Raw genomic sequence first — 21,228 nt, 5'->3', positions numbered from 1 at the left:
TGAAAATCAGCCTAAAGCATCTGATGTCCAGGAAGTAAACTTGTATCTCAGCCTGCTCCCTCGAAATAATCCTGAACTTTATCCAGGTTGCTAGGAGACAGAACTCCTAACATTCCGGAGGATTTATGAGAGGTGAACTCATAAATCACAACCAAACTCAGTTGCTTAGTCCGCTGAAAGATGGACTTGCTATCAGCCAACCAGAGAACCTCTCGATCTCCACCAGCCAATTAGAGCGCCAGAACTCCAGCAATCACGTCATTTACCCTTCAGACTGTCTACCTTTCTGAGCGCAGGCGGCCGCCACCTGGCCCTCCAGTGCCGGTTGCTGGTTGAGCCAGAGAGCCAAGGGGTACCATGGATATCATCCCTAGAGTGGGCTTGGGTACCTGGAAGGTAAGGATACTCTTCCGTCTGTGATCTGGCTAATTAAGCGGGCTCCAGCCTGATGAATACTTGCTCAGGAGCGGTCATGGGCACGGGGTGACTCCTTCCACACCCGGGCTCTGATCAAGGTCCTGACTGGAGAGATAGAGGAGAGGTCTGACTCTCCCTTATGAAATAATTGTTACAAGGTCCTAAAACACCTGCTCCCTGTCAGTTTGAAAACCGGTCAGGATAAACTATATAAAGCATAGTGATCTTGAACCCGACCTTGTCCTAGATAGTCGTGGACCCCTCTTCCCCCAGTCTCCAAAGAATCATTTATGCAGTGTAGCTTTAATCCTCTTTGCGCCCCAAAACCAAGTGTGCATGAAGCGACCACCAGGAAGCTTTCTGCTTTGCATGCTATAACCAAAGAAAAATAAACAATTGCACTAATGCCTGCTTCTGCCTTCCGCTTTATGACAGCAGAGGTATTTGCTACTGATTGGACAGCTTGCGCAGTAGATATTTTATGTTGGAAAAACACTTTTTAAATAGAGAACGAACATGAATTTGGGTGGGTAGAGGGAAGAGGGAGGTCTGCGAGGGGGAAAAACATAGTAAATATACTTTGTATGAAAGACTGAATAAAAATTCTGTTTAGAAAAGTTTTTTAAAATAAACGTTACTCTGGGAATTTTTGTAAAAGTGTGGGATCTTTAAGCAATTCTATGGTTTGAGGGTTTGAGTACTCTTTGGTGCATCAGAGTGAAGGTTGACATGGAAGAAACATATGAAATTATTGAGACAAAGGCTTAAGAAAATCAAGAGATGTCTTCAAAGTTGGTCTATTTCGGATTCTTCAAGTACCTATTTTCTGTTGTTCTTGCCTATCATATTTTCACTTGCTAGCTCATTGACAGCATGCTTATTTTTCTATAACTGAAGAGGGATACTTCGGTTATTAGTTTTGAACTTCTCTGAACCTGTGATTTGTTATATGAAAGCAATTACACTAGTGTGTTTTAGTAGCATTAATAACTATAATTAAAGTAAAAAATAGGAAAAAAGCATTGCCTTTTGAACACAATGAAAAAATTTAATTCTGTTCAAGATACTGGGGTATGAATTTCCAAAAATGTGGAAGACACTGGAAAACCATAGCACTGTGTGACATTTACTGGTAGTCTAACATATACATATGCTAGATATGTATGTTGCTTTGAATAGTTATTATACTTGAATGATAAATATAATATATAATAATTCTTTACTTAATTTATTAAGTAAACCATCAAACAAAGCAAGGAAGAGCTCAAATTCAAGACTAGCTTGGGCTATACTTCTCAGATTTAACGGGATTGCATACTGTATCATTAACCTTCTCCTGTAAATGTCATATAAGAATCTGATGGATCACTTTAATGAGAATAAACACTTGGTTTGTCTTTACAGTTGATTGAACATTCCTGAGTGTTAGATCTCAGACCGCTTCATGCCCTGTCTATTGGTACTCACTCAGTAATCACTTGGGAGCATGACACACTGCTCAGTCCTCTGCAGGAGCTGGAAATGTCTGCGGTCTTTTCCCAAATTAGTAAGGGTGACAGTCAGACTTCTAATCACTTTCTGACTCTGACATTCCCCAACTTTAGGTTTGGCAGATAATAGTACTGTTTTAATGATTTGGGTGTTTATATATTCCTTGGTTCTGCTTCCCAGGTGACAACAGAGACACTAAGTTGTTTGCCCCTGATGACAGAAGGAATACTTGTGTTTGATTATGTTGCAGGCCTCTCCAGGAGAAGTAGCCAACGCGGTGATGGAGGCTATCAACTTGGGATACCGGCATTTCGACTGTGCTTACTTATACCACAATGAGAGTGAGGTTGGAATGGGAATCAATTCCAAGATCAAGGAGGGTGTGGTGAAAAGAGAGGAACTGTTTGTCGTCAGTAAGGTAAGGTTTCTCAGTTGCAAGGACAGCATGGTTTCCGCCACTCCAGTGATGGAAACTGAGAAAACTGGAATAATCAAGCCTAGAGTTTTCCTTATAGGAATTGGTGTCTTTGGTTTTCAGTTGATTCAGAACTAACAAGGGCTTCTACAGTTTCATGAACCTGCGAGGTTACATCAGATATAGATTTGCTTAAGGTTGCTTAAAGTTTTTTGTTGTTTTTTTTTTTTAAATTCAGCTGTTCAAATGGTTATGGAGAGATACCACCAATCAATAGTCCATTCATGCACACAAAGCCTGGTTGAGTGATGACACCTCTGTGTCTGTGATGAGCAGGATAAAACTCTAGCCCTTGAGAACTCTGTCTACATATCCACGCCTAAACTTGGAATTACCTGCTAGTGACAGTCAATGTACACATGGCAAAGTCCACATTAAGAAACTGATGCTATCATGATTGGCTTTATAAGCAGGAAGTAAATCATAAATCAAACATGAACTGTGCATGAGCACAGCAGATGGAGGCTGGAGAAATGGACAGGGTTCAAATCATTGAAGTTCTGGCACATAAGAAGTTTGGACTTTTCCCTGAAACCCAGCGGGTTGAGAGCAAGCACTGTTTCTAAGTCAGGCAGCTGGGTTTCCATACGAATCAGACACGTACATAGGACATAATTGTAGCGGACAGGAGGGATGTGCACTTTAAACAGGTTGTACACACAGTGCAGGAGATGATGAATTTTGTGCTGGCAAAGTGAGAAAGGCGAGGTGGATATGAAAGAGAGTAGGAAAATAAGCCCTGTAGAACACAAGGGTTGAACCAAGACTTAAAAGCTGATTTTTTTGGAGGAGGGGCAGGGTGTGGTGGTACACACCCTTCATCATAGCAGAGGCAGGCAAATTCTATAAGTTTGAGGCCAGCCTGGTCTACATAGTGAGTTCCAACAGAGTCAGAGCTGCCATGAGATGCTGTCTCAAGGAGAGGACAAGAAGCTGCTTTTTAAAATTATTTTAAACCATGATCCAGATTGTTGCTATCAGTCAATAGTCACATGTTTAAGGTCCAACTATCCTTCAGGATCTCTGCCCAGATTGTTAGACAGGGTCAGGGTCCCAATGTCAGCATTTTTAAACTAAGAATTTGAATTTGTTGAACTCATGAAGAGTTTAAGGAAGTTAATAGTCTGCTGTAATATTCTACCAAATTCCCTTAAGACAAGGTCTTGTTAGTCCCATAGATGTGAGGAGAAAGATCCAAATTGTGGTCAAATTAATTTTCAAAAGGCTTTTTTTATTTGTGCACATGGGCCGTCCATATAGCTGGGGTTGGAACGATGAGCATTGGACATGGGTAAGAAAACTAAGGGTTTTATATTTCAGGAGTAGGGGGTTTTCCACATAGGAGATTTAGTAGGCAGATTGGTACAGAAGCAAAACATAAGCATAACAAGTTGGTCATAGCAACCTCCTGAATCAAAGACATGGTTGCAAGGTGGTCACAACAATTTCTAAACAAAAGTGTGCTTGCAAGGTGATCATAACAACCTCCTGAAACACAGCGCGGTTGCCATTTCTTGGAACAGACAATATAGAACCATTAAGGTTACAGTTGGGGCATAGTTCAACCTTTGCAAAACAGATTTAATAATCAACATAAATGATCTAGTTCGTCTTTACTGTGAGATTGCTTTCAAGCCCAAGATAGAGGCAGGCTGGTTTATCAGTTTCTCACTGAACATTCAGATAGACTAGCAGCCTCCCATTAAATGTCTTCCCGTGTTGCCTTTATGTAAGTAAAGACAATACTTTGGTTTCCCAGCCGCCTAGATCTAAATAATCACACAGAAACTATATTAATTTCAACACTGTTTGGCCAATGGCTCCAGCATATTTCTAGCTAGCTCTTACATCTTAAATTAACCCATTTCTATTATTCTGTGGATTGCCATGTGACCCTGGCATTACCCCATTTTCTACATGCCTTGTTTCCTCAGTAGCTGGCTGGCATCTGCTTGACTCCGCCTACTCTCTCTATATATTTCTGTTAGGATTACCCTTAAGCTCCCTTGAGTATGGAAGGCTTCCTGCTATGAATAAGGATAATCCTTTTCTAAGGGTAATTTCCCCGTTTTCCTTCAGAATTTCATGTGTTGTGTTGTCACATGGAAGCTTATGGGAAGCACTGACGAGTGTACGACCTGTTGGTTTTAGATCGTGGCAGTGTAACAACAGTCTCCCTTCTTTTCTGTAGCTGTGGTGTACCTACCACAAGAAGTCTTTGGTGAAAACAGCATGCACCAATACCCTGAAGGCCTTAAACTTGGATTACCTGGACCTCTACCTCATACACTGGCCCATGGGCTTCAAGGTACCATTCACTTTGTGGCAGGATTCCTGCAAAGACCCAGACAAATGTCAGCATGGGAGAGAGCCTGGAAGCAAAACATTTTATTTGTTTTATCATAGAAACTGTGTATAAATATGAATTAAGCTGGAACTTACAACATTTGAAATTATTAGAAATTATATATGTATAATTTGATACTTGTCCTTTGACCTACAGGAAGGTATGATTGGTCACAAGAGACAGGTAGTCTATAAGCCCTTGTTGCTATTCAGCAGAGTGACTAGGTTTTTACCCCTTAGCATATTTGCCTTTTCCTTCCATACCCTGCCTTTGTATTCTCACTTGGTTGTCACTCATCTTGATGGGAGGTGTTTGAAGAGGGAAGATCCTAATAATATTGTTGGGAAACAATTGAATATATTAGGACACGAAGAAAGTCCCATTCTTCCCTGGTTTTAAAAATCTGAATCAGTCAGGGATTCAAAGTTTCAGAATGGGATTTTGCTGGCCTCACCTCCACTTCATTCTTGGTCTTAAAGTGGCAACTGAGCCTAGAGAGGAAAAGTGGCCCAGCAAAGCCGGTAGGATTTAGTGACAGGGTTAAAGCTAAGATGCAAATCCACTAGTGCAGACTCTGTACATCTGTGTTCTCTCCCTACATAGTCTTCTGGTGGAGGATGCCACAAGCCCCAATAAGCTCCTTTTCTTCTGGTTCTCACAGCCTGGAGAAAAAGATATACCTTTGGATTGCAATGGCATGGTTATACCCAGTAACACCAGCTTTCTGGACACATGGGAGGTAAGTTGAAGCATGCCATCTGGCTACGTCACCCCCACTGACATATACCCAGATGAAAGTTGTACAAGATCTCTCAAGTTTCTGTGTTCAAATACACCAGGTACTACTTCAAATATGGGGCTTGCAGTATATGATGGTTAAATATAGATTGTCAACTGGACTTAATCTAGAATCAATTAGGTCAGGAATCAAACCCCTTGGCAATCTTTGAAGAGGTTCCTAGATTGAATTAAATGAGGCTCAAAGGAGTCAACCTAAATGTAGGCAGAATCATTTTTTGAACTGGGGTCTTGGACTGAATAAAGAGAGGTTCTTGGGCACCGGTGTGAATCCCTGTCCATTTCCTAACTGTGGATGCATTGTGACCAAGGCCCTCACACTCCTGTTACCCACACTCCCCTTCCATGACAGAAGACTGGTCACACCTTTAAACTAGAAGCCAAACATAAGCCCTTCCTTAGGTTGCCTTTTTGAGGATCTTGTGCAAATAAGAAAAGTAGCTAATACACACCATGAATTATGGATAAATACTTGAAAAACTGAAGATACCAAAATGAATTTCAAACTATTTCAACCTAGTGTAGTATAGGGAATCATACAGATCACTCTTTTCCCACAACTGTTTCTGTTTTTTTAAATTAAAACATACCATTTCTCCCCAGGAAATACAGAGTAATAAAAAAGGAAAATTTTAAAAATTCCTATTTCCATGAACCTCTGGCAATCACTGGCATTGCAGTCCTCTCCTAGTTTCTGTAGGTTCTCTTTTAATTGTTACAGAAACATAATGTTGGCAACATTTAAAGCTCAATTGGGAAGGTATGAAAAGGAAAAAGTTAGCGGCAAGGTGATGAAGTGTCAAGTCAGTGTCCCAGATCTAGATGAAAAATGGTGAACATTTGAGTTGAGGTGGTAAGCACGAAAAATAAGGAAGGTGGTGGACTTGAGAGTCTCATGAAGTCAGTGAAGTTGACGAAGTTGGAACAGAGAATAGCAGGACTCTCTGACTGTGAGCTCTGATACTATTGCTGCCCAGCTTCAGGAACAGAACATCAGCACATTTGAACAAGTTTAAGTATAAATTGGCAAAACTTAGGGAAGAGTTTTAGCGCAGAAGATCCAATATGGAGCCATTCCCGTGAGAATGATAGGTGAAACTAGCAATATTTCAGTCCCTTAAAAAGAGATACAAAAGGAACAGAACAGACAGGGAGAAGTCTCTGGGCTGGGCACTGACAGCCTCTCCTCCTGGAAAATTATAAACTTGGAAACTAACCAGAAAGAAACTGAACAAATTACTTTGGGGGTTCCAGCCCTTTCTGTCACCTTGGGCTTCTGCTCATGAAAGATTTTGGTCAAACACCAGGTGTTTAAACATGCGTGGTGTTTATTGAGTGATTATTTACAGAATCCTAACTCACTGGTCCCTGTCTTCATCATCGCTGGAGACTTACACCTTATTTTGCACTGCCCGGAAGCTCATGGGTTTTCTGAAAGCCTAGGTACAAGGTTCATTCATCGGAGGTCAGCCCAGTTTCAGATCGCTCTGCCCTCAAATTACTTAAAATGTGTAATGGTGAGAGTGGGAAACAAGAGTGTGCTGACACATCACTGAGCTCAGAGCAAGTGCATAGGTGGGAAGCAAAGTGAACAAATGGAGCCAGCAGTGGAGGGATCACTGTAGGTCACCTCGGAGCACAGGCTTTAGAAGATTGGAAATAATGCGGAATGCTCGCTCAGATCTGAGGCCAAATGCTTTGTGTCTCTCATTCCATGTAACTTTAAAACATCCCTGGTGTGGATACTGTTATCCACATGATCTTGTAACGTCAAGTAAAATACTTTTAAAATATTGGAGCACTATAGCAAGTCTCTAAGGGACATGGCTTGTCAAGGGGCTAGACAAACCATGTAACTTGTGTACTCAGCACATGTTTTTCTCTTTCAGGCCATGGAGGACCTGGTGATTGAGGGACTGGTGAAGCACCTTGGGGTGTCAAACTTTAACCATGAACAGCTTGAGAAGCTTTTGAATAAGCCTGGTTTGAGGTTCAAGCCAATAACTAACCAGGTGAGCTGGTAGATGGTCAGAAGTTTTGCATGGTGTTATTCTCTTTCCCTCCATGTGGTGGTGAACGAGAAAGGTAACATGTTGGCCTCTGGTAGCTGTCAGAATTGAAATGAGGTGACAGGCAGATGTGAATGGGCAGATAGATGTCTTCCTTTAGAGCTCAGGTGGTTAGGTGATGCCGCGGGTGGGTGGAGTGTGGCATGGATCTAGCTGCTTGGCCTGTGTTTGGAGGCACATGATCAAGTGTGTTCAGAAGAGCAGGGTCCTCTCAGACCCTTCACCCTCGCTAAAGGAGGGCAGCCCTTCCCTTCCACTCATCCAGCCCATGTGGAAGAGTAGTGGGTAACCCTGTCTCCACCCAGGTTTCCAGAGTGCAGAAATGAATCTTCTCCCCACGCCCCCCAGCTTCCCTTCACATTTGGCTACAGCACGTATAGTACCCCAAAGCTCACATTTTGTATGTTTACTAGCCATTATTTGTCACCAGGGTTTAATGACCATAAGAAGTTTTGTCTGAATTTGGTTGGAGGTAAAGCTCAAAACCTAAGCATTTGAAGTTTTTCAATAACTATTTGTTGAATGCATGCAATTAGAGAATTACATGAGACAAGTTTATGCCGCGGGTAACAGCAACAGTTTTTCAGAGGAAACTTGCCTGGAAGTTGATCTTGCTGGATGTGGCATGGTCTTGAAAGCCAAGGCACTGCTCATAATTCTCTTCAGTTTCCTCTAAATGAGCATTACTTCTAAGTCTGTTCATAACCTGAAATGGGGGAGGTAGAAATAACTGCTCTCAAGGCTTGTTATGTTTGAAACCAAAGTCCTGGTGACAAAAGATAGCCAATAAGCAAATTAAACGTGTGAGGCGTTGGGTAACGTGAGTACCATAGGAACCTTGAAGGGCAGGAGGGAGAGGGAGTGGATTCAGACTGCTCAGGCTCGTTCCTGCATGATGGAGGAAGCTTCACTGAGCAGGTGATGTAGGAGGAATGTCTGCATGACATAGAGGCCTGAGAGTATGGAATTGGAGCCATTTATAGCATCTGACATCTTGGAGATGCCAGAGACCAACCTACTCATTTGTAGGTGGAGACACCCAGACCTTAAGAGAGAGGCTTTATACCTAGTTAGTGACAGTGGGGACATCAAGTATGTCTTCTTCTTGGTGCTTTCCTGGTATGCCACTTGTCTGGATTATTTTGGTGCACTATGGTTATGTTTGTAGATTGAATGCCACCCATATCTTACTCAGAAGAATCTGATTGATTTTTGCCATAAGAGAAATGTGTCTGTGACCGCTTACCGTCCTCTTGGTGGCTCAAGGTAAGGGCATGTTAGAGATTGTGCTAATCTGAATGCTAACAGATGCTAGATGCCCCCCTCTTGTTTCATTTGAGAGTTGGAGGAGCTTCACTGAGAGAGCATAGAGGGAGCTTCCTACACCTTTCAGGCCCCAGGAAGAATGTAGGTGGCTACTTCTCAGGCTGGGGAGTTGCCTTGTTTTGGCTTCCCTGTGAGGGTAACCAGCTTTGAAAAGACAGACCCAGCCTGAAGCAAAACCCTTTGCTGATCTGCCCCTGTAGTTTTCACCAGTCAGCTACTACCCTCTCAGGGCATGTGATAAAATTCAGAGTCTTTAGATAATGCTACAGTTATGTCTTCTTTCCCCAAACCTGGAATTCGTACCTTTCCCTTACTGAACTACCTAAGCCAGAACTGTAGATCCATCCCTTTTCCTTATCCCTGCCCAATCCAATGCCAAGATGGACGGCAAGAGAACCTGGAATCTGTCTTTCACTCTCTGCTGTCTTCACCTCTACCTTAATGAAATGCAGATGGCTTAAGGTTCTTAACTGCTTAACTCCCTTGCAGATCCACCCATTCCTTTGGGTTACTCACCTGCTAACTGAAGTGATCTCGTTGGACACAGTCATGTCCGTTTCCTACTTTAACTTCGTTCTTCCTGAGCCTGTGTGGGTTCTTCCTGAGCCTGTGTGGAGGAGCTGACCTGGCTTCATCCTCCTCTGGTCACTCTTTTCCCCAGTCCTGTAAACCTTCAACATACCAATCACAGAAAACTACTGATGGGTGCTTGGCTAGAATATTCTTTCTAGTCTTTGCAACTTTGCATATACTGTTTTTTTTGTTTGTTTTTTTGGTTTTTGGGGGTTTTTTTTTTGCATATACTAAGAATCTATAGTTTTCTCTTTCTTGAGTTTGCTTGCTCTTGTTTCTGTTGTCATGCTCAGGTCGGGAGCACTGTGCCCTCCAGGAAGTTTCCATGAGCTCCTTGCTGTATTTGGTGCCTTGCTCTTGTCATAGCATCTCGCCTTTATTCCCTTCCACTATCTAATGCACTAGGTTTCTTCGCACTGTTTGTCACTGATGTCATCTGACTGCAGAGGCCATCTCTTTATCTATTCCTACCCTCAAGCTGGATGGCTGGATGCCAGGAAACTGTTAGGAAGCCAGGAAAGGCTAGACTCACTTCAGTTTCCTTACCTTTGTGTTTTCTTTGTGAAATAGGGTGTGCATTTTTGGACTTGAGAGTTCTTAGAAGTCTGGGGCATATTTTACAACTTAGCCTTGGTGCAGAAGAGTCTCTGTCTATCAGAGGAGCTTATGGCAAGATAGCACCCGCTCTGTCTGGTTCTTTCTGAATGCTTTGAGAGCTGTGACTAGCTTCGTTCTTGAAACCTGTTAACTGCTTAATAAAAGATGATTTGATGATAGCACTGTGTAAACCAGATGTGGTAGCGCACATCTGTAACCCCAGCAGTTTGAAGAGGAGGTAGAAAGATCAGAAGTTCAAAGTCGTTTTCATGTTATATAGCAAGTTCAAAGCCAGACATGACACCCTGTCTAAAATAAAATAAAATGGCTTCCCTTAGTCACTAGGACCCTTGCCTGGATAGATTTTGGATGGATATGTTTATAGTCTTAAACATATCTTGTAAAAGTTTTCACAAGAGGAAAATGGTAACAACAGTGACACCTGCCAGCACTTAGGTGACAAAGGCAAGAAGACTGAGTGTGAAGTCAATGAAGTCTAAGTGAGTTACTCAAGAAATAAAAAGTAATAAGCACGTAAAATAAACAAGCAGTAAACTTAATCTTAGAGAAAAGTCAATTTTCTAAGCATTTGTGTTGACTGTTCTCCTGACTCAATCCGCTTTGCTATGTCTCTCTAGAGATGGGGTTGACTTGTTGGATGATATTGTCGTTCGGAAGATCGCAAAGAAGCATGCGAAGTCTTCTGCTCAGGTATGTGGAAAGAACTGCCATGTGCTGAGATCACACTTTATCACCTCTCCCCAGATCCTGAGCCTTGTCAGTTCATCCTGATGAGTTGATTTACCAGAGCATCCCAGTTTGGAGCTCTAAGTTGGTTGCTTCCATGTCCTCATCCAGTCAAGCCATATACCCTGCCTTTTTCAGCAGTCAATTGGATGCCCTCCAGTGCCACTTCCTCTGCCCTATCAACTGCATGGACACGCAGTGTGAGAGAGATCAGTCCATTAACATCAGCCTTATCCTAATGTCCTGATCGTTTGGAGAACCAGGCACATGCTGAGGGATACTAGTGAAAGTGTGAACGAGTCCTCTGTCCTTCTCTTAGGGCTGATGGCATTCATTACAGATATATTACTTAAGCAATTAAGTTTGATTTCTAAAGGCCTTTGAGATGACCAAGGCTTTTGAGCTCTTTCTGTACAATGAAATTGAACGACTGTAATGCCTTGTTTCCATTTGTTCTATTTCTCTGTGAAACTTTCTTTCCTACAGATTTTGATCCGATTTCAGATCCAAAGGAACGTGATAGTGATTCCCAAATCTGTCACCCCAAGTCGGATTAAGGAGAATATCCAGGTGGGCATTTCCTGATGCTAGAGTGTTTCAGATCATGACCAAGAGAGTGGAGTGCTGGCTAACTTCCATAACAACCAACCAACCAGATCTCCCTGGCCGTCACCTGACAGAGGTGTATTCTTCTGTGATCTGTGTGGTGGTTAGCCTTTCACGTAGTGAGTCAGGCCAGGCTCTTATTATGTCCTGTCCCCCTACCCGCCAGAGCTGAGTATCTTCTCCATTCAACCCTAGATGGGGAAAGAGGTAAGAGAAGCTTGTGGGGAAGCATGTAACAGACCACATTTGGGAATGAGCACCTTCATCCCATTCAATAATTCTGCCACACTTACCCTTAACAGAAGCTAGATACACCCAGGGTGTGCTCAGGAGGAAGGAATACAGGTTGGTTGATCACCAGTGTTAGCCATATGGGGTTTGTTCACTAGTCTCTTGAGGGCAGCTTCTGTGGGTGTTATGTTCTTCATGAATCAGTGAAAACTGAAGGGCTAGACATCTTAATTAGCAATCCATATACAAAACTCTGATTGAGAACAGCTTTTTTGAAGATAGTCTTTTATAACTTAACCAAGCAGTTGAGTTGAGACCTGATGCTGAGGATAGAGAATAACGTCAGTTTAGGAGAGGCTCAAGAGAAAGTGCCAGTTAGTTCCGGAGGAGCCAGGACTTGTGTACCTGAGTTTAACTAGAAGAAAAACATCAAGGATAGTAGACTGTGGGCTTGCCCTTTGAGTTGGTCGAAGGCTTTCAATACAAGCACCTATGCTCTTCTGACAGCTCAGGGTACCCGTTTAGTATTTATTCTAGTACTGTGTACTTCTCCCTGTGGTCGCAATGACTCTAGCACTGAAGCTGGCTCTTTTCAATTCCCATATATACTGTGTGGCTGGTTTGGCTAAACCTGAGTTTATCAGTCTTCTTAGGGTAGAGGTGGGGGTCCAATAGCTGCCGTCCTTAGGGCAGGATGAAGCTGCTGGGTGTTCTTCTGTTTCTTTTTCTCGGATTCAGACCTTCAGCTGCAGTGAATGTTAGTCACTGTGAGATACTGTTATGGAGGAATTTGATCATAGCCCTCAAGTGTATTAGAGGGCAAAGGGCAGAGAGGTAAGAATACTATTTGAAAATGAAGTTACTCAAAATGTTCTTGTATTATTTGATGCTACAGTCAATACCAGCTGACTTCCGAGGTGATGGGGTGAAAGGAGCAATGATTTTTCCTTTTGAGAGGAGGAGGTAGATCAGTGAAGAAAATACTTTGCTTTTTTGAAACTCTTCCTCTTTGTTCCTCACCCCCATAAGATAAAAACAATATATATCTCATCTTTCTGAGGTTTCTTAAATTTAACTGAGACTAAGCCTGTGCCCACCAAGCAGTGAAAATCAAAGTGCGTTTTGGAAGGCTTGGCAGTCTTTTAGAGGAAGTTCTACGTGTTTAATAAAAAATTTCTGTCCCATCTTAGTGTCTGTTGTAAGAAACACATATGCCAATTCAATAGGGTTAATCTGAATTCCTTGATTTTGGTTCCAGGTATTTGATTTTGAACTAACAGAAAAAGATATGGAGGAACTCCTCAGTCTCGATAAGAACCTCCGGTTGGCCACACTCCCCTCGTAAGTCTATCTCCTTTACTTCTTTTCAAAGATAAAGGAGACATACACAAGCATGGTGACTGGTTCTCGAACAATCTTTACCTTTAATATTCAAGGTTAATTAAACCTTACTGTAACTTTTCCCTGTTAATTGTTGGGCCAGTGAATAAAGACAATGACTAATTTATACACTGGAGAGTTAGAAAAGCATACCTCTGTCACTTGCGATGTTTCCTTTAAAGATGCCTGTTCTCTATTTCTGCTTGTAATTTTTGAATCTATTTTTCAGAACTGAAAATCACAAGGACTACCCTTTCCACATAGAGTACTGAAGACAGCGTCGTCGCTCGCCCTTTTGTTCTCAGATCACCAAAGTTGGCAGCATGGATCCACCTCTGCAGAGGCTGTGTGGGCTCAGCCAGCAATGACAGCAGCAGAGTTAGAAGCAAGGAAAATCCTGCCTAGAACAGAGGACCAGTTCTTGGAGAAACATAAAAATTTAGGGGTGAGATAAGAAAGTGGCATGCAGGCTGTAGGTGTTACTGAGTTGTTAGGGATCGCCAAGCACACGTCAGTCCTTGTGGCTTCTATCCTCTGAAATGAGATGCTGATGACTCATGAATTAAAATCTACAAGTCAGCTTCAACAGCAATCAACCTAAGGCCAGTTGTGTTTTTCCTTCATACGACTCTCTGGCCCCACCCCCAGAGTTTTCTAGATTATTTTCAAGCAAACTCTACCTGCACTTCAGAAAAGGAAAACCATTAAGCTGAGGCTCTATCTCAGACAATTTTGTTTTTAATATTCTTAATTAAAGATTCCCAAGTGTGTCTGTGGGTGGATGTGGATGTATGTATGCCTCTTCACATATGTGTGCAGGTGAACAAACATAGGTGTGCATGTATATGGAGTGCTCGCTTCTCTCATAGTCTACCTCCTAAAAAGAAGTGAAAGGATCTCATTGGTCTGAGTACAAAAGAGAGCTTTGTTGTACAAAAACATTTGCTTTCTATGTGAGAACCTCAAGTTAGGCTCTTCAGAGCAGTGTGGATGAAAGAGAAGTTGGATGTCCCGTTAGAGTGTCTACAGAGGCCTCCAAATATCACCCACCTGCACTTCACTAGGAAAACACTGACATGGACTTTTTTTTTCATACTCACAACTTCTTATTACTTATTAATTTTACGACTTTATGCAAGTTAGTTCCTAAACTGAACTTTTCTTGAGTATCAACCTAAAGGCACGATAATGAAATGTCACCATATACATAAAGCACATGATCCCATCATTAGCAGTAAAATCCTTTTTGTGGGCACACATGAGCACGCCAGGAGGTTATATGGTCTTATCTCCAAGAGTCTAATCATGGCCAATCTAACCATAACATTTTGTATATCTCAGATTACTTATACATAAACCACTGCCAATTTGGAAAGCTTTTCTTAATCGTGATTCATATAAAGGTGATTCTTTAACTTGTGGATTGTATGGATTTGACGGGGGCAGAGATTAGTCCTCTCTACCCAGCTGCAGTGGGGATAAGGATGGAATCTCACATTAGTAGTGGTCCAAAACTTGTTCCTTTCTGTGTAATGAGAATATAAAATCTCACCACTCTCCCCTAGGCAGCTGTTGGTTAATTAAAGAAAACGCAGGAGCCCCAGGCCCTCATGTAAAGACTGTCAGTCCTTTGATAACATGTTTTCAGACTGACTGGAATTTGACAGACATAAACAAATATTAAATTCAGACTACAACCATGTCTTCCCAAAGAATATCTTGCCAAATCCCCTTTTTTTTGCCAAGAAAGCATGGAGAGTCTCCTCTTATGTCAGAGATTTGGCATGCAGATGTCTGCCAATACCCAGAGAACCTAAACTTAATGAAGATACAGAAACAGTGTTTGTCTACCTGAGTTTCAAGAAGTACACTCGAAAGTTTCTTTTGTTCCTCTTGTGGGAGCAGGAATGGAGGGCATTTTGCTTTGGGACGGCATTCTTAAGAGTGTCCCACACTGTATGCACCTCAGCCCATCCTCATGAACCTCAAGAAAGGTTCTGTTTTCAAAACTAAAAAGCACTTTTTCCTCATCTTTTTTTTTTTTTTTTTTTTTTTTGGTTTTTCGAGACAGGGTTTCTCTGTGGCTTTGGAGCCTGTCCTGGAACTAGCTCTGTAGACCAGGCTGGTCTCGAACTCACAGAGATCCGCCTGCCTCTGCCTCCCGAGTGCTGGGATTAAAGGCGTGCGCCACCAACGCCCGGCATACTTTTTCCTCATCTTAACAAAAAAGCTGCCCAGCAGATCAGTGGGGGGCTTGATTAGAGATTCAGACTAGCAATCCTGCCAACTAACCTGAAATTGCACTTATGTATAAAACTGCAGTTTTATCTAAGACTTCAGAATATTAAATAAGGATTCATGAGATAGAAACTCTACTAATTAGTTTTAACTTTTGTCGACTTGACACAACCTGGAATCACCTGGAGAGCCTTTACAAATTATATCTAGGTCAGGTTGGCCTGTGGACAAATCTGTGGGAAACTGGCTTTACTGTTAATTGACGTAGGATGGTGATGACTTAGCCTGTTTTGGGTGGTACCATTCCTTAAAAAAGGAACCCGGAATACTATATGAGAGGAATAACCTTGCTCTTAGAAAGAGCAAAGAAGTAAGCCTGAAAAGGTCCATGTGTTTATTTTTTTCTCTGCTCTTGACTGGATATGCTATAACTGGCTTCTTAGATTTCTGCCTTGACTTGCCCTCAATGATGCATTATAATTGAATTGTCATCTGACTAACCTTGTCCCTGAGTTGCTTTGTGTCAATGACTTGTGTCACAATAACAGAAATGAAACTAGAATGTATGTTTTAGCTTTTGTCGACTTGACACAACCTATTTTTTTTCTATTTTATCTAACTGCTGTAGTCACCATACTTTTCAATAGTTATTTTCTATAGTCTCTTTTTTAAAAAAATGAGTGAGTGCTACATTGATGTTCTGACAGAATTTCTGGGTTAGGTTATTATAAGCTGTATTGTAACAGTGCCATAACTGATCAGTACCTAGCATTGTTTATATATTTCTGTTTATGAGATATCTTTTTGAATGCACACTGGATCCATCGATGTTGAACTCAACAAGTATAAATTCATGTTTATCTAACATATTCGTCTTCTTTATAAAACAAATTATTAGCCTCTTGGGTTTGAAACACTGTTTAACAAATACTGGGCAGTTTTAAAGCATGAACTGACAACAAGAACCACAAAAATAAAACAGCACTAAGCAGACCGTGTAAGAAGGACTCTGCTTATAGCTTGAGCTTGTTGATTTTAAATGTCAACATGCCCTGCCATGACCTAGAATCACCTGGGAAAGAGAGAGCCTCATTTGGGAGATCACCTATACCACATTGGCCTGTGAGCATATCTGTGGGGGACTTTCTTGATTGTTCATTGATGGAGGAAGACCCATCTGATGATTGATGTCCCCGTTCCCTGGTAGTAGATGTGAGTTATATGACACAGGAGGAAACTGGATGCAAGCTAGGAAGCTGCTGTCAGGGTAGAGGCTCTTTTCATCTGCAGTTACCTAGATGTTATGTGAGTTCCTGCATTGTCCTCATCCCGGGTCACAGCGGCAGAAATGAAACTAGACTGTAGCTGAAGAGCTGAAGCAAGAAGTCATCTGGAAATGGAAACTATCTGCTCTGGGAAGGTGCTTCAGTGAGCGGGAAAGCACATGCACTTGGATTCCAGGGTTTATGCAGGATTGAACCCCGGAATGAGGAGTTCAGGGATTTCCCCAGTCCACATCAAAAGTACTCAGTGTCAGACACCAGCTGGTGCTTGGAGAGCAATTATTTTTTATTCTTTTCCCTTTTGTGGAAAATTGATTTTATTTTATTTGTTGGGAGCAGTGAGATCCTGAATTTCTTGTAATCCCTTGATGTGAGTGCCTACAGCTGCTCTGAGCACAAGACCATCAGGAGTGCCTGATGGCAGGAGAGTGGTTTCTGGTGGGTTTGGATGGGGCTTGGCTATCTCTATATAATCTTCCCCTGAACACAATAAAGGGGGCATTCTTGGGGAATCCAGGATGACCCATGTCACTGTCTCTCTATCTGTGTCTGTGTATTTTAACCTCCAGCCCCTTTGCCCGAAGCTCACAAACTGGGTTATAGCGCACAGAGTGCAGACACGGGGGCATGTTGAGTGGCATTTATTACATAATATAACCTAGTTACTGTAATCCTCTCCCTACCCCCTTTGAATCCATATCTACCCCCTTTCTGTCTCTCATTAGGAAACCAATAGGCTTCTAAGGGACACTAATGAAATAAAATATAATAAAGCTAAAACTAGCACAGATTAGGAGAAAAAAAACAGGAGGAAAAGAGCCCAAAAGAAGACATAGGAACATAGACCTATTCATTTGCATACTCAGGAATCCCATAAAAACACTAACCTGGAAGCCATAATATGTACACAAAGGACCTGTAAAGTAAAAAGAGAGAAAAAAAGTTGTGTGTGTGTGTGTATACATACAAACACATATATGTGTTTATATACACACACATACATATGACATATACACATATAGTATTATAAATTATTTTGAAAAAAGGAAAATCCATGATATGACATTATGAGACAAGGAACCTCCAAATATGCCAGTGAGTTTCTGTTGGCCATCTATTGCTCTGCATGCAGCCTGTTCTTTAGAGTTGATTTCTCCAGTTAGACTTCCTCGGGGGAAGTGATATTTTCATTTATAAGTGCCTATCCATTGGGAATTGCTTCTATGATTGTGATGAGAACATGTATTCACTTCTTTCCGCTTTAGGACCCCATCTGGTACAGTGTAGTAGCAGGCTGCTTGTTGATTCCTGACTGCCCAGCCCTGAAACAATCACAGAGAAACTGTATTAATTTAATCACTGCTTGGCCCATTAGCTCTAGCTTCTTATTGGATAACTTTTACATATTAATTTAACCCATTTCTATTAATCTGTGTATCGCCACAAGGCTATGGCTTACTATCTCTCTCTGGCAGAGTTACATGGCTTCTCTCCTGACTTCTTTCTCCCATCATCCAGTTCAGTTTTCCCCATCTACCTAACTTCTGTCCTGCTATAGGTCCAAAGTAGTTTCTTTATTCATTAATGGATGGTAATCACAGCATACAGAGGGGAAATCCCACATCACCTCCCCTTTTCTGCTTAAATAAAAAGAAAGGTTTTAACTTTAACATAGTAAAATTACATATAACAAAACAGGTAACAAACAAGAATTATAGTTATAATATTTATATCTACTTTATCTTTTATCATAACTAAGGAAAATTATAACTATCTATTCTTCAACTCCATCAAAGACTCCAGAAGGATATGCTATTACCTAAGTAAACAGAAAGTACATTGTAAGCCACTTCTAAAACTCTAGAAATGACAGAGACATCTCGCTGCCTGGACAGTCATCCAAAGTTCTTTTATAACGTTCTTCTAAGTATCCATCTTCAGTGTACAGGCCCATAGTATCTGGTAGACTTTTCCATGAAGCAGGAAATTTCAAAGATAGTTCCACCTACATTGGCAGTTTGTCAGTGACTTTCTTCTGCATTCTGCAGAATCTCCGACTGCCTCAACAGTAACACATTTCTTCCAACAAAGCCACATGTCCTAATGATGTCATTCCACATGTGCTATTGGGGGCCAGTTACATTAAAACTACCACACTTTCTAAGTTGGGAGCTAGACTTCTGGTGGGGTGGGTAGCTAGGCCTTTGTTGCTACAAGGGGTTTCTGCCTAAGTTTGAGGGTGGGATATGGTGATAAGGAAGAGAGTGGAGATTGAGAGGCACTGAGTGCGTGGAAGAAGTCTGCAGATAGGCTGCCTATTCATCATTCTGGCAGCATAAATGGTCCCTGGTTCAGCAGGGAGTCTTGGCCTGAGTTCACCTGTTTTGGTTTTTTTTTTTTTCTGGCTTGCTTGACCTACCCCTCTTCTTCAAACTGTCATTGCCTTTACCAGTTCTTTTGATTGGTATGACCTTCACCTCTTCTGACTGCTATAACCAAATCCTGGGCAATGGAATTCCACAAACTTGGAGGCAGGGGCTCAGCATTATTCCAAGCAGTGAGGTAGGGCTATGGAATGAGTCTGTGGGAGACATAGCTAAGGAGTGGGGCAGTTCAGGTGGAGGGAGAATCACTCACCTGTTCTTCTGACTCATGTGACATGCACCTGAACAGCAGAAGTCTGCTGGAGATGAGCACAGAACATGGGGATCTCTGGGGGAGATTCCTTCATGTTGATTGTTATTAGACCACCAATGTAGCTGACCTTGGTTCAGAAAAGAAAGTGCACATTCAGCTTACCAGAGTGGACCATTGAGTTCATGGCAAACTCAGAAGAGGAAGAAAGGCACACAGGGAAGAGGCATAACCAAGCGTTTTTTTTTTCTCTTGTTTGGGTAGAGAAAGTAGAGAGGAAGGATCTTGTCTTGATTGCTCTGTTGATTTCTCGGGTTTATTCTTTATTATTTATCCCCAAATTTATTTTTCAATAAACTTTAAAAGTTGAAATATCTGATGTCCAATTCATATAGTAAACACTCCAGTCTGTATCCCAGCCATGCAGATTTTTCTTCCACACTGGATCCTGCCCTCTGCTGCTAATGGCAAGAAGGGTGGAACTACCCATTGCTGTGTTCCAGTCACTGAATTTGTCTCCCACCTGGGGTCATGCCCTCTGCCATTAACAACAGTCATGGCTGGTTCTATCCCATGCTGTATTCCAGCCATATAGATTTCTCTCTCTTCTTTTTTTTTTTTTTTTTTTGGTTTTTCGAGACAGGGTTTCTCTGTGGTTTTGGAGCCTGTCCAGGAACTAGCTCTGTAGACCAGGCTGGCCTCGAACTCACAGAGATCCACCTGCCTCTGCCTCCCGAGTGCTGGGATTAAAGGCGTGCACCACTACCGCCTGGCTAGATTTCTCTCTCATGCTGGATCCTGTCTGTGCTGTTAGTGGCAGGCAGAGTAGCCTTATCTCAAGCTGCATCTCAACAACATTAATTTCTCCTACCAGTTTTCTTACATTAGCTTCTCTGACAGCTAACAGCCTCCCCGCACTCAGCATGTGAGCAGCCACATTGACACGTGACCAAAATGTGCAATTATCACAGCTCAGGGCTCCTTGCCTTCTCCCTACAGTGCTGTCACTAAACCTGGTTATACATCTTCCCACCCTTATACATCACTGCCTATGCTGTCAGCATCAGCAGATGTGGTAATACACCTGGGGATTTTTTTAACAAGAAATTAGGATATAGAAAAGGGGAGAGGATCTTTTCCATGATAATAATCAGGAATATCACAATGTGGGAAAACAGGACCTTATTTACTGATACAATGAATCATTTAAAATGGAAAAAATAAATGAAGAGATAAATAATTTAGCTGGGATTTACTTATTGTCAATCATTATTATATTTAGCAATTTATATTTTATCCTTTAAAATGGTTTGATAATTTTGCTAAATATGATAATTTGATTGATAAGCCTTAGAAAGACTTACTGTTAACACCACATAAGCCTTAGAAAAGCTTACAATTGATAAGATATAAGCTTTAGAATGATTTACTACTGCTAAGATATAAACTTTAGAAAAACTTAACTAATGAAAATAAAAAAATATGATAAGATACAAGCCTTAGAAGAACTTAGTATTGATTTAGCTTTTAAAAACTTACTACATACGGTACAAGTCTTAAAAAAAACCAATTAATGAAAAATTAAAGAAAAATGCTCAGACATAAATAGGAATTTAAAACAGAATCTACCATATAATTGTATTATGAAACTAAAGAGGAGCAGTCTAAGGTTAATAGAATTTACTTTATCACCTTAATTTACCCACTTATCATACAAGATGAGGCACCATGAGAGACATCCCCAGGTATATGAAAAGTTATTTGGAATACTATAGAAATGTTGTCTTAGAAGTGACCTGAGGAAACAATCATTTCATATGATATGCATTCACCCATGAATTTAACATCTGCTTTACAGGTTAAATTCTATTAACCTTAGGCTGCTCCTCTTCATGCCCCAGTGTCAAATTTGGTTCAATCTTTAGTTGTCAGCATCGAAAAAATTCCTCCACAGAGCAATTAAATGACCTAATGACTATTGTTAAAAACCATGCTGCTAATAATGACAAAACAGCT

At 41.4% G+C, this 21,228-nt stretch overlaps 1 protein-coding gene across 1 annotated transcript; it reads left to right on the top strand.

The window, feature by feature from the left end:
* The first annotated feature begins 280 nt into the window (after positions 1 to 280).
* On the top strand, positions 281 to 15,078 carry Akr1e2 (aldo-keto reductase family 1 member E2). The gene is made up of 10 exons (XM_005365391.3): positions 281 to 396; positions 2,159 to 2,326; positions 4,575 to 4,691; positions 5,392 to 5,469; positions 7,418 to 7,540; positions 8,766 to 8,863; positions 10,732 to 10,804; positions 11,327 to 11,410; positions 12,936 to 13,018; positions 13,287 to 15,078. The coding sequence occupies exons 1-10, from the start codon at positions 358 to 360 to the stop codon at positions 13,327 to 13,329; spliced, it is 906 nt and encodes a 301-aa protein (XP_005365448.1). The 5' UTR covers positions 281 to 357; the 3' UTR covers positions 13,330 to 15,078.
* Positions 15,079 to 21,228: the final 6,150 nt, after the last annotated feature.

This window comes from Microtus ochrogaster, unplaced genomic scaffold, assembly GCF_000317375.1.
Source record: "Microtus ochrogaster isolate Prairie Vole_2 unplaced genomic scaffold, MicOch1.0 UNK2, whole genome shotgun sequence".
NCBI classification, from domain to species: Eukaryota; Metazoa; Chordata; class Mammalia; order Rodentia; family Cricetidae; genus Microtus; species Microtus ochrogaster.
Note: the sequence above shows the minus strand (reverse complement) of the source record. Positions and strands in the feature narration are given on the sequence as shown.

Excerpts from the sequence above, each read along its gene's own strand:
- Akr1e2 (XM_005365391.3), top strand. The coding sequence starts at position 358 with ATGGATATCATCCCTAGAGTGGGCTTGGGTACCTGGAAG. Across the intron at positions 397-2,158 it reads TGGGCTTGGGTACCTGGAAG|GCCTCTCCAGGAGAAGTAGC; the intron begins GTAAGGATACTC and ends ATTATGTTGCAG. Across the intron at positions 7,541-8,765 it reads TCAAGCCAATAACTAACCAG|ATTGAATGCCACCCATATCT; the intron begins GTGAGCTGGTAG and ends TTATGTTTGTAG.